Source organism: Parambassis ranga, chromosome 19 (genome assembly GCF_900634625.1).
Source record: "Parambassis ranga chromosome 19, fParRan2.1, whole genome shotgun sequence".
Classification (NCBI taxonomy): domain Eukaryota; kingdom Metazoa; phylum Chordata; class Actinopteri; family Ambassidae; genus Parambassis; species Parambassis ranga.
The window spans coordinates 4565319-4579294 of record NC_041039.1 but is presented as its reverse complement, the minus strand read 5'-3'; the positions used below and the strand labels follow the sequence as shown (position 1 = coordinate 4579294).

The 13976-nt window shown below is 42.0% G+C and overlaps 1 protein-coding gene across 6 annotated transcripts in view; it reads left to right on the top strand.

Annotated features, from left to right (window-relative positions):
• Nucleotides 1–537: 537 nt before the first annotated feature.
• Nucleotides 538–13976, top strand: part of kansl1a (KAT8 regulatory NSL complex subunit 1a) — a 31432-nt gene continuing 17993 nt past the window's right edge. For 3 of the 6 annotated variants that reach the window (XM_028432127.1, XM_028432126.1, XM_028432121.1), the window contains exons 1-2: nt 2799–3280; nt 5941–7411. In XM_028432127.1, the coding sequence (XP_028287928.1) occupies nt 6009–7411 (1403 nt within the window). In that variant the 5' untranslated portion in view covers nt 2799–3280; nt 5941–6008. Of the gene's footprint in view, nt 561–1208; nt 1292–2321; nt 2428–2625; nt 2736–2798; nt 3281–5940; nt 7412–13976 lie in introns of those variants that run through there. The other 3 variants (XM_028432122.1, XM_028432123.1, XM_028432125.1) reach the window with 3 other exon arrangements.

The window sequence follows — 13976 nt, the reverse complement described above, 5'->3', positions numbered from 1 at the left end:
CCCCGCTGTCGTGTTGCTTTTTATGGTACACACGGTGTCTAATCTAATGTCACTCCATCAGGACAATGTGTGTTTAGCATTACATGCGTGAAATAAGACCAAATTGAAATATTAAACTAGCTCCTGTGCAGCCTGGAGTACTGCCTGAGTGTGGTTTATACTGAGCTCTAGAAATCGGAGTCATTTTTCAGTAAAGGCCACAAAACAAGCGTTAAAATGATTAGATAGTGTAGTTAGTTTCAAAACACACCAGGCTTGTATGGGAGCAGCTAGCATGCCTGCGGTGTGAGCAACACTGTTATCATGGCGCAGTGAAAGCAACCATTTATAAATAAGGGTGCATTTATGTGATTAAAGAAAACATTTACAAATGAATACAATATTTTTAGATAATGAAGTTTCGTGCTATGAACTTTCGTCCACATTTCCGCTGTACGGGCATTTGCTAAAGATTGACAGCTCCGAGAGCCAATAGAAAGCCTCAAATCGAAATCTCGACCAATAACAGCGCGGGGGAAGGATGTTATCAAGTCGTAAACGGTTAGTAACAGGACAAGCAGGTAAGTAAGATTTTGTCTTGTTATTTTCTTTAAATTAACGATTGCCACGCCAGTCAGGAAAAAACACTCATTTGTTTAAACCTCTAACTGTTTGATTTGAGCAGGTTGGATTTTTTTAAGTTCACTTTTCTGCCAAACGTGCAAAAACAGCAGTCATTGAAAAGTCAGTGTGGGATCGGAAAGCAAACAAGCTAGCGAGCATTAGCTTAGCCAGCTAGCTAAGTTGGCTGTTATTGGTCAGCCTCTCAGCGTTAGCTCCCGACGTGCCACCGTCTCAAACCTGGCTAACATTAGCTTCTCAACTAGAGAAACTACTGATATTTGTGCCCCAGTAATCACGGGTGACGCATTCTTTCACATGATATCTAAAAAAGGAGGCGCTTTTATAATTTGCTTCCGATTTTATATACTCAGTGTTGACATTATTCAACATGTAAAACTTTTTCATGATAAATTTGCAATGATAACGTTAGTGTAGGTAACGTTAGCACAGCTAGCGTTAGCTTGCCAGCTGGACGTAAAAAAAAACCCTCAAGACGCACACCACTACCAGGACAGTGAACAACTTTAAATTCAGGCTTAAGATACGACGTTGAGTTTTTTTAGATACAATGACACTAACGTGCATCTGTTTATTTTCTTTTTTAGGCATCATGTCCTATCCGCCAGTGGCAGCTGAAATTATGCCCCCTTGGATTTTTGAATGGAGTATATCAACAATGGAGTTAAAGGTATTCCAGAACAAAGAGTATAATTATTTAGTTTTTATTTTTATTGCAGTGTGTTTCCCATTGAAGGGCAATGCTCTCAGGCAGGTATTATCTGGCTCTAAGTAGCAGACAATAACATGGCTTGAAGTGGCCTATATGAGTTGCTATTTTGGGTGACAGGACTCATGCTTTGCCCAAAAAATGCATCTCATTAGGAGCCTCTTTGGACACCTTCTTCTGGAGGCATTTCAAAACATCTGAGATGGTGGATAACATATCTCAGGAAGTAACACCTTGGAGCTCTCTGCAGATCAGGAGCTGATTTGTGTCTTGGACGCTGGGAGTTTTGGCATCTTTGTATAGGCTGTTGCTATTTTTACCTGGAGCATGAAAAGAGGATACACAGATGGATTTTTTTCCCCAGTTACAACAGTTGTGGATAATTGCAGCTCACTGGATACCATCAGCTATTTTGGTCCTTATTTTTCTCCCAGTATTTTTATCTAGATAAACTTTTAGAACAAATGGATAGACAGTAGCTCCCCCTCTCTCTGACACACACATGCACACACATTGGTAATGACTTATTTATAATGCAAGTCTTTGCTGGTAGTATGATAATGCACAGTGGGGCCTGTTGGAAATAAGCAGTGCAAAATGTTTGTTTAGACAGTATACAGGACAAACACGGACAAATGCATTTTCTACTTTTAGACATGAATTCACAGACTGCTGCTTGAAGTGGTATTGTACTTCATTATAAACATTGTCCTTTTTTGACACTATTTCAAAAATAGTGATAACAAAACCAGAGACTGGCTTTAGTTTTTGTTTACACATATATGTAGATATATTAAAGTATGCAACAACTAAATACAGCTTTATATTTTAAACCCCTGAAACGGACTAAAGGCTAAATATTTTAGATAACACTGTTGATTTGTGTTAATTGTTGCAGCTGCTGTGTTCCTGTACATCCTGTTGTTTTTGACATTTGGTGCTATGGTTGTTTTTAAACAACCCTGTTGAGAAGAGCGCCTTTATGTGGACACAGGTTGCAATTACATAGTGTCTGCTGTGGTGGTGTGGGCGATCCAGTCCCTGTTAAAAGTGACACGAGAGACAGGCAGTCTGGACTGGACAGTTTTCTCAGACGGGTAATTCCATGTTATGTGTACTCTAATAGGAACATTGGACACATTTATTAGATTTAGGGCATATTGTTACTACGGTAGAGATCGTGTTATGTGTAGATAAAAACAGGTGGCTTTAAAGCATAAGGGGATGTTTTCTGGTTGAGGAGAGGCTGTAGCAGTATTTCCGGTTCAACCACCAGCAACAGCACCATTTTCTAGAATAACAAGTGCAGAAAGTGACATTGCGCTATCTTGTGGAAGACAATGCCCTCCTGTGGTATCTTCTTTTGAGCTTTTATGTCGTTTCTTATCTGCCCTTTACTCTAGTGGTGAGTATGAGAAATGTCTCCCGCCTACCAGCAAGCAACACACACACGCACTCGCGCGCGCACACACACAGCACTTCTATGTTTGTCAGACTCAAATCCGAGGGAGAGGAGCTAGCCGCCATTTTCTAAGCGTCTCTCCCTAAAACGAGAGAAAAAGGCTCGCGACAAACTACCATCTGGATTAGCTTTCGCTTACTGGGAATCGGCATTTTTGTTGGCGGGTTGTCGTGAAACCGCCTACATCTGAAGTAATTCGGAGTAGAAAGGACCGTTTTACGGCCTTGTCTTATATTCGCTGTAGCGGCGAGGCGAGCTAGCTGCCGAGCAAGGTGTAGATCGTTGATTCGCCCATTGCTGAATCCGGAACGAAACCGAGTGGCTCTGGGAATCGGGGCCTTTCCGTATTCTGGCTGTATTTTTGGATTAATTAATGGCAGAGTGATCGAGTCGAGGCTCGTTTTTGTGTTAGCACCCTTGTTTTTTTCCACTAAAACTGCAGGGGATTGTTGCCGAAATTCCCTCGGATAGTGCAACCTCGTCACGTGGTAGGTTCCTCCTTTTTCTTTGTTAGCGAGCTAGCAGGACTGGCAGGGTCTACTCCCAACTTCTCAGCTTTTGACATATCTGCATTAACGTTACGTGCTGTTTAATGACCAACCGGCTTCTGGTTTCTAGTATGGCAAATGAGTGCCGTGATAAAACGGACTCCCTGTGTTTATTTCCTTAGTCTAATTACAATGCACACTGTGTCTTCACTCCACAATTTTTGCGTTGTTTAAAATAAGTTGTGACCCATAACGAGCGAATGTGTCTCGCTATCTTGTACAGATGCTAATACATTTGATGTAACATAACCCGTGTTTACTCTGATGTTAATGCATGTGCTACCACGGCTTTTAAATCCTGTAATACATAATACTTTGGGCGTTATTGACTCTAAAGTATCACTGGGTTGCGCGCAGGTTACGTAGTCACAGAATGTTGGCATGTGTAACGAGGTTTGCGTAAAGCGCAAAGTCGACCATTAATAAAACGGATATGGCCAAAGTACTGAATAGAAAGCTACATAATAATATTACAGAACGTGGTGAATGCAGGTAGCGTCTCGTTGCAGCTGGCTTATAAGATCCGCACGCTAGCTGTCGAGCAGGTTGTGTTTCTTGCATCAGCAGCTTTCTGGAGCTAACGTTAGCCAGAAGAGAAGCGCATTAATTTGCACGCAGTGTATAGAGTGACAGGGTTTTACGAGACATTTATCTTTCGGTTACCAACACTTTGCTTGGTGCGACGATTAGTTGCTGATTATTTTTTACTGGCACCTATCAGTGATACAAACTCACGGATCTTGTGTGGTTGTCTGCTGGTGATGTCCAGAATTCAAGATTTTCAAATGACATTGCACTTACGTGCACTCAGAACTGAGGCGAAAGACTGCCTTTTACATGTACAAATGCTTTTGTAAACAACAGGAAGACATTTTGGTGATTACGTTATGGTTGGCTAACGTTGGATGTGGACATTTTTGTCGCATCTCCAGCCAGACAGTTTGTAGAGATTCTGCTGTTCTAGTGCATGTGGATTATAGTTTGCATTACTGACGGGGGTTATTGAATATACCCCGTGTAGCATGCACTCGTTCGGTGTGTTTGAAGCTGGATGGGCGGTTTTAGTTAGATGAATTGCATTGCATAATCTGCTTCGGAAATACCAACATGGCGTAGTGCGCGCTGACTAGAAACTGCGGTGAAATACTGAGCCCCCATTCATCTGACCCTGCAGACGATACGCGGAGATGCAGCTCGCCCTTATCGCTTACATTATTTGAAGGCAGGCTTTTTCAAAGTTTTATAGGGGCAGCCTGTTATTTCGCATTAAATACATGTTACCCACAGAGCTTTGCGCAGCCTTAATAACGCTATTGACATTCTATTTGCATGTTGAATTGGAGAATAATTTCAATCTGCTATATTTGTAAAGCTGATGTTTTTTTTATGTTCAGCTGAAATTGACACAGGAACCTAGTCAGGATGACATCATGTGCTTTGGGCTAATGCTGGGCCTAAATCCACCTACTTACACTGCCTGTGCCTGTGAGGGAACCCTGCTGCATACTGACTTATCAGGGCACATGTAGGGCAGTGGGGGTTTGGGCAATTTGCATTGGCCTTTCCTGTTTCTTTCTCATCAGAACAGAGCACCAAAGCTTATTCTTTAAAAAGGGGCCTTGTAAGTAAACTACAATAGAGGCTCACTCACCCAGAGGCATGGATGTAGAGGGAATTATTTATTGCCCTGGTATTTAGCTTAGATGTCTGCTCCTCCATCTGTGTTGTTCATGATGCATCTCTTTAAATTAATTGTGTTTATTAGGTGTTCCTCTGTAGACACATTATTGGCAACAACAGTGGAATCAAATAATATTTTGTGTGAGCAGCATGAATGCTGAAAGGATCAAGACTACATTTGGTCATCTTATAGATGCGTCTTGTTTGTGTTCACTTTTCTGAATTCTTTGGCAGTGTCATTTTTAGAAACACTTAGTACCACAAGGTCAACAAAATGTCAGTGAGTCCCTAGTTCATTTGATTAGTCCATTAGTAAGATTAGTCATAGGCCTGTGCTTTAGCTTTTCCATCTAAAACAGATTGTTTTAAAATATTGAACAGCAAATTACTAGATATGTAAGTATATATTAGTTTATTTTGGGTGGTGTTTGGTAATTTTCCACTCACTGTAAGCATTACAGAACCTGTAATACAAGTATTTCATTTTTAGGTTTAGTTAGTGTCTGACGTTATGTTATTGTACTACTGCAAAGAAATGTTTTTAAATAAAATATAATCATAAGTTCTTTTGATAATTAATTCTGTATTGTGTGCAGTTTTTGTTAAAAAAACTTCTGAGTTGTGATTGCACAAATACAAATTAAACACATGAAAATGTGCTGGTTTCAGTATTACATCAATATTTCAAGGTATCTTCTGTGCAGTCTGTATGTCTTTGTTTACATTATGTGATGACATTCATTCTTGTGCAAGTTGGTGAATGTTACTGGTGAAGTGATGATGGTAACATTTTCCTGCCAGACATCCTCTCACACTAGTCAAGATCAGACAATGATGTTCTAAGGTTTTTTAATGTTCGTTTGTATTTGTTGGACGTAAACTCATTTTCCCCTGTCTGTGTTTCCCTATGCCCTCTTCAGGCTGTCCTCAGGTGGGGCAGTAAGCGGGTGGTGTGGAGCAGGCCGCGGTGCCCGTCCCTCTGCACTGCATGGCTGCGATGGCGCCCGCTCTCACCGACGCCCCAGCCGAAGCTCACCACATCCGCTTCAAACTGGCTGCCCCATCCTCAAGTCTCTCACCGGCCAGTGCAGAGAACAACGGTAACGCCAGCAACATCCTCATCCACAGCAGTGGCCCTACTAAGTGCAAGGCCACGTCTGAAGAGTGCCCTCTTGACTTTTGTGGCAGCGACCAGGAGCAGCAGCAGCAGCCCCAAGACGACTCTGTGTCCCAGGCCTCTGCCCTGGGTAAACTCCAGCCACTGGTGGCTTCCTATCTGTGCTCTGATGTGACACCTGTCCCTTCAACTAAGGAGTCAATCAAGCTGCAAGGAGTCCTAATCAAACAGTCTGTGTTGAAAAGTCACAGAATACTGCCCAGCTCCCTGCTCAACGGTGGAGGAGATTTCCTCTTGAGGAAAAGGCAGGCAATAGAACTCTCTGGTGGCCAGCTAAAAGGCCTCATGAGTGGCAGCACCAACGGAAGTGGCCAGCCCATGGCACCTGTCAACGGCCTGGCCAAGAAGCTGGCCACTATGTCTGGCTCTGGATGTGTGGTTGCAGTGAATGGGGACAAGCCTCCTACCACCACAAACTCTCAGTCCCAGAACCTGCCCTTGGACTCTGAGACCTTGACGGCTACCTTATCAGGTCATATCCCGGTAAAAGGAACCCTTAAACAGAAGCATTCCTCTGTGGTTTCTCAAAATACAGATGGAAAAAACCTTGAACCACCGCTACTTCAATCTGCTGCACTTTCCCCCTTTACCCAGGACAACCCTAACCCAACTGAACAAGTAAATTTGGAGGAAGCTGATTCACACACGCTTAGTAGCCAGCCGCATGGCTCTGACAGGGAGAGACCCGGCAGCAGCCAGCAGGGCTCCCTGTCTTGCACACCTGCAACACAGCCCCCTCTACCCTGCAGTTCTTCTTCGGACAGCCTTGACGCTCATGTTAGAGAGCGCACCCTTCTCAACAGCAGCCGCCAAGCTGAGATTGAAAGCCGACTCAGGCGTCTGCGCAAACGTCTTCAGGTGGTACAGGCTAAACAGGTGGAGAGGCATATTCAGCAGCAGCTGGGTGGGTTCTTGGACTCGACTCTCAGCCGGCTACATGCTGGAAACCGCAAATCTGAGGTGGCAACCCCTACAGCAACATGGAGGACTGGGCGTCACACTTCCTCCAACAACAGAGACAGCTTAAGTCGCTTCCTGAAAAGTGGCTCCATACCCTTGGAACTTGAGAGGCTGTATTTGAGTGGATCAGCCAACCTTCATTCAGCAGAAAAAGCATTTGACTCAGATGTAACTGAAAGTAGCTCTGGAGGGGACTCTGACCTGGAGGAGGAGGAGCTGTCCAGAGTGGACATTGAGCAGAGACATGTCAAAATGTAAGTAAAAATATCCTCATTCACTGACACAAGCTTTTTCAGGGCTGTCTGGAGTGTACTGAAAAATACATTATTATTATTATCTTGTTCAATGTGGCATTTATGAGAATATTTCTTAAAATTCTTTATTATTTAAATCTGCCCCATCCTCAAGTTATGCTCATTGCTCTTATATTTCCTATTGCATGGAGCTGTTTAACCTCCTTGTGATGCCCTGCAATATTCCACTTAGGCATGGCAGGTGTTAATGACAATTATAACTGCCTGGTCTGCTTCAGTAGCGTTTGGGTAAGACTCCAAGGGTAGAGATACAATTTGCCCAGAGAGCATGTGTAGTTGTGTGGGTGGTACCCTGTGGAGAACATACAGGCTCGAATAAACTGAAAAGTAAAAAGCTCTCCCATCATACAGTGCTTTCTCCTGAGAGGGCTAAGGCTGAAACTGAACGTTCTGTTTATCTGCAGACCAAATAAGTGAGCGCCCACAGTGTCAGACGCTGTTTTCATTAAAATGAAACCAAGAAGCAATATAGAGTTAGGGGTTGGTGGTGGTTTTGTAAAAGGTGTGGGTTTTATGCTTTTACGTTCTGCCTGTTGTGATGTCAGGCTTTTCTTTTCAGGGGCTTGCAAATGTATTCCAAGGGAAGTTCACATCAGAGTACACGTTTCTGTGTCATTAGTGTCAGGAAGGGGTGGGGGTACGGCAGGTGGTGCAGCAGCGTTAATGGACTTACTGACCTGTTCAGGATTGGGTAGATTATTAACAAAGTTCCTAAGAACACTGATTTTTATTATCCTTCCCTGTGCTGACTTTAGACCTTTGACCTAAATATCGTCATAACCTAACAGGAAATGTATGTGTATGTGTTGCATTCATGGCTGGTTTTTAAATTGTTTGGGGAAAAAAAAGTACTAAACATAGGATGTTTTAATATTTGTCAGTTGAATTAGTACTGAAATGGACTTTATTGTAGACATTTCTAAGATTATTGGACACAACATTTATGGGATAAGTTCCTTATAAGGAAATCGAAATCCTGCAGGTAAACGGCTACCACGAATATTTAAATACGTTACGTTTTATGCATTTAGGGTGGACCAAATTAATCTGAGATTCATTACTAACATCTACAATTACAGTAGAGATCAATACAGTTTAGTATATTTTTGGGTGTGTAATGTATTTATCTGTCTCTTATGCTGGTTCAAGTCTGTTATCATTAAGCTGCTCTGCTCAGTATATTAATTATGTTCCAGAAAAAGTTGATTAATAATGTTATTGAAAGAGTAATGATTTTATATAATAAACTACCTGCATGGTTTTCTTTTTATGTAATGAAAGTAAAATTGAAAGATGCATACTTGCAGGTTATTAAATGAAAGTTACTATTTATTTGCAATTGAGGAAGAGAGCACGTCAGAAGGCTGCACCCTGCATAAGAGTCATAGCAATGGGAGGTGGCAATATTTTTAGATGCATTTAATCCTTGGATTGATTTACAGTTTCTTGCATTACTATTTTTTTATTTTTATGTATTTATATTAGGAATTTCCATTCTTATTTATTCACACAAAAAGGTGGCCTCTCACCCACCCTTCACATGACATAACAATTCAGTTTAACATCTTTCAAGTGCTTTACTTGAAAGATGTTAAACTGAATTGTCATGTCATTACTATTGGGGCATGAGCAGCTACATGAATGTGACCAGTCCACCTTTAATATTCTCAAACAGCCAGGTATCATTCCTAGTAGCTCATCTTTTTGTCATCTGTTTCATTGTGTTCTGCACCAGTCTTCTGGTATAAAAAAAACATGACACGTCTTGCATGAATACTTTCCAGCAGCCTGCCATTATAAGGGTTTTATTTTGAAGCAGCAACAGCTTTTAGCAAACTTTTACACTGTTAGCAAGTGCAAACCCTTTAGTGGGTTAAATAGATTTCTGTAAATACAGGCTAGTTCGCTAAGCCATTTTTGTGGGGGCAAACAGTTTATTAGTTGCAAAATGATTTAGTTTGGGCACCACAGTGTTCTGACATCTTCTTAGATAAGCTAGCAGAGTTTACTGGTTTGCAAATCTTTGCCTAATGTTAGCACATGTAAGAGTTCTTTGCACAGTGAGTAAAAGCTCATTGTGGACAGGTTAGTCTTCCAGGAAGCAAGGTGTGTGTCTGTGGTGTATATAATCATAATGCCACATTTTCACAGCTGACACTTTGTCTGAGTTATAAATTACTGGCTTACAGCAATATAACAGTCAACAGCACAGACAATGCAATACAGGCAGCAGCACCTCAATTATTCAACGTCAGCCAAGTCGACAACAGTGTGGAAAATAACCTTTCTGCTCTGGTTGTTTGAATGCATTGCTTACATCTAATCCTTTCATCCTTGTCTATACGTCTGTAGACGTGGTTTCCCGTATCTTAGAGGATTGGGGTCCAGCCAACATCTGTTGCTGTGCTTATGCTGAAGGGCCTTTCTGCTCGAGCCTGTGCGTGTGTGTGTCTGAATGTGAAGTCCGTAATGATCTCTACCAGGATGTGGGTGCTGCTAGCTTCAGAAACGAATCTCAATGCCAGTCTTTTATATACTAGCTACAAAATGACTTGGATACATTAGATTAGGCATGTTGTATGGAGCACTGGTTGTTACGTGTTAAGAAACGAGTGGGCACTGTTTCTTGTTTCTGAGGCAACAATAATGCTCATCAGGAAATCTCAGATCTTACATAATGGCTCATAGACAGAATGACAATGAAAATGTCTGAAATTTCATAATGTGAACAGCTTCAAAGTGCACCCAGGTCTTCTGTCTTTTAGCTGTCAGATAGCTAGAAATCCAGAGTACATGTTGCTCATATGATCTTTATGCAATGGGACAGTTAAAATGCCTGTCTGCTTGCTGCTTGTGAATTAGGGTAACTAGGTTGGCGGAGACTACAGCATGCCTTTCATGCTTATAGCTCAGCATTACTTTGCAGTCTGACTGTTTAGCTGTGTTTTTCTTTCTTCTCACTGCTCCGTGCACATGTATTTATGTACGTATGCAAGTGCCTGTATAGGTTTCTGTCCCACTTGACACATCTGGATGTGTTTAGCTCAACCCAAGTTCCTCAACATGAACCCACAGGCGTTACATAACCCCCCTCTTTTATGTAATGACTGCTGCAGCTCTCTGGCTCTATTTGCCCTCTCTAGTTTTCCTGCCCCACACCCTGTCCTGTCGGTCTGCCTTGTTCACAATCTCTATTTCCAAGCAGTCTCTTCCTGTTTAAGATGAGTTTAACCAGCTGTTCTGTGAAGCTCCAGCTGGCTTTTCTGACACATCACAATTACAGTAAAAAAGGATTATTTTCAGTCCCTAAATTTTTCAGTGTTGGAACAATGTTTTAGCTCTTTTAATGCATTTGAAAATCCTTGAACAATAAAATTAGGAATCAGCTGCCGCTTTGATTTCCCTTGTTCTTGTTACAGAGCATGAATGATGACCGACTCTGCTGTGAAGTGCAATAGAAAAGCAGTTTTATTTCATTTCTTATGGAAAAGCAGACTGGCTGCATGGCTTTGTCTTTTGCTTTACCTCTCTTCATGTATGTCTGGATTTTTAAAGATAGAGGCTATTTTTTCAGAGATTTTAATATACGATTCTCTGGAAGACTGGAATTCTTAGCTTATAGGTTTTTTGAGTTAAGCATCTATTTGTCTCAATACACTGATTTGGTTTTACTCTCATTATCTGTGCCAGTCTAGTTAAAAAAAATGTGCCACATTTAGATGTAAATAAAGCCATGCCTACTTTGCATTTTACTACCTTGTATAATTCTGTATTGTCTGCAGAGACATTTTGAAAGCTGCAACCTTGATCTGTTGTGGTTGTTTTTGGAATGCTAGCCCACCCCCTGGTTTTGGAGTCCTGATCCTCTCCATTTGTTTCTAGTTCAACATATGGACAAGTCAAGCAGTAGCAATTAGAGTTGTGGCCCATCTTAAAACCGTTCAAGGAAGTTGTTGTTCAACCATGTTGGAAATTAGAAGTGTTAAAAGCAAAGTGCTGTGAAAAATGGTCACACAGGAAGGTGAAGTAAACTATAACTGAGAGTAGGGAGCTAGAGTATTGTTTGAATACAGGCATACAGTTGGCCATTTCTCTCTTACCTCACATCCACATAGCTGGCCAAAGTGGGTGCAGATGTTGACAGTTTGGTTACGGAAAGTTACAGATAATGGTAGATAGCCTCTGTTTGATGCTTTCTGGTCATCTCATGCTATAAATCCAGCTTGAAAGTAAAGATGCAGGCTGTGAAATGCATGAAATGGTTAAAGAAAGCAAATTAATGGCTGCAGATTTTGCACTATTTAAAGGTATTTTAATTTAGCATGTGTTGTGTATTTCTTGTCAATGAAGACTGTTTTAGTAAATCAGATTACTCAATGTAATGTAATCAATGTGCTCATAGTGTTTCTGTAATGAAATGGCAGAGGGATTAGTTTTGTTGTTTTGAATGCATTGTAATCACAAACAGAAAGTTTATCCACCAGCAAATTCTCCATATGGAATGGAAGTACATCCTACTGCAGGATTAACAAGCACACTGCATGGAGTAGAGGAGGGAGAAAGATGATGAAACCTGTGCAGATTTACCCAGTGGTGGTGATGTCGTCTGGGATGTAAGAGTAAGTAAGAGTGTCACACGTTTGTCGGTGAACAGTGAATGTCAGGAGGTATCTAAACTCTGCTGGGCCGTGTTCCTGAGCCGTCGTGTTGGTTTTGCAAGGGTCAGTATGGTATAGGATTGCCCAGCACCATACAACATATGTGCTGCATCCAGAGAAGCTCCACAATGGAGAATTTGCTGACTGCCAGAAAACGGCGGCTGTAGTGATTGCCACTGGTGCTTTGTGTGTGGGGGGAGGAAAATATGTCCTGGTTAGGAAGGGGGGGGTGGTGGTGGAGTTTTCTCAATGCTACTAACAGACCCCTCCTCCCCCTCATCCTCTGTCACTGATGATTGAGGTCATTGACTTGTAATAGCCTGTTTTGTTTTGAACTGAAATGCAGTTTCTTGTTTCACTTTTATTGGCATATCATATCTTAGTCTTCCTAAAGTTTTCTTGAGCCCTTACAAGTCATGTCTGTGTTGATTTTTCTGTGACTGCTTGGCTGCTTTAGTGCAAGTGGTGTAACTGTATTAGTTACCTGATCATCTTTGTCATTGAAGGAATGATGCTCCTTGAGATCATTTTCCACTTCACCCCCAGTGACATTATACTTGGCCTATCCTGCTCTTGGTAGTCCACTCACCTTCTGGTAATCATGGCACAGAGATGCTGTACATTTTGTTAATGTGTTTAGTGCACTTTGTGCCACCAGTGTGAATTTGAGCCTCCACCGGAGTACATGGATGCAAATAAATTGCCAGTGCATTGATCTGATGCACCAACACACATGGGTGTGTTCAGGAGCATTGCAGTGCTTGTGAACATTAACCACTAGTGTGTAGGAAGAGAACATGTTTGTTTATCAGTGCAGAGCAGGATTGAGTCTGTCGAAGAGGAAACGCTACAAGCAGGAAACACTGCAGCTGTATGTGCAGCAGTGTCCTTGATTCTCTATTGCAGTAAACAGCAGTAGTAGACTTAATGAGGACGTTGTTGATTTCACTGATGGGTGGGTGATGTCTGTGTTAAAGCCACAAGAATTCTCCTTCCACTCAGCCCCACAATAAGACAAGATTCCTGGTTGGCTTATTGGTATCCTTGTGTCTGCTGCACTACTCCTTGACCCAGCCCCACCCCCTCCAGCACCCTGTGGCCTGTCGAATGCTTTTAAAGCCCGTCTGTTCCTCTCCAGACTGCCAGAGCTTCCCAGCCCTTGATGTCCCCATTTTACTCCCCTTTTCCCTGGCTTCCCGTCTCTTCTCTCTCAGCAGTAGCCTCTGTCGACTTCCTCCATCCTGATAGACCTTAGCAAATTGAAAACAGAGATGGGGTGTGGGGAGAAGAAAGCAAAGAGGAGTGCAAGGTCTATCTTTGTCTGCCATCTGAGTCATTATTTTCATTGTTCAGCTGCTGCGGCCTGTATTTTGGTGAAACAGCGCCCTCTGTGGCTGCTGCTGTATAATGCAAGAGCAGACATTTTCCTCTCATGTCTGCCTTTGAAATGCCCATTCTGTGTGTCATACTGGTAAAATGGAGTACCCTGCTTTCAGCTGGTACTCATTCTTTGCCACAGAATATACTGGTTTAATGAAAATGCCCCCTTTTTTTCCTTCCTTTTACATTTATAAGGCATGCCTAATCATATTGTATTTTTCACTATAATGCTTTTCCTGGCTGCCTGCAGCTGCCACTGCTGGGATCTTTGTACAACGCTCATTCACTGACCTCTGCAGTCTAGATGGGGGAAGTGTTTTGTATGATCACCTGTCAGCTACTTTTTGTTATTGGATCAAACACAAGATGTTCATCAAATATCCTTGTTCAGTTAAATCAATTATTAGGGTCTGTGAACCAAACGCAATGATTTTTTTATTCTACGTCTGCTGAAAAAAAAACTGCTA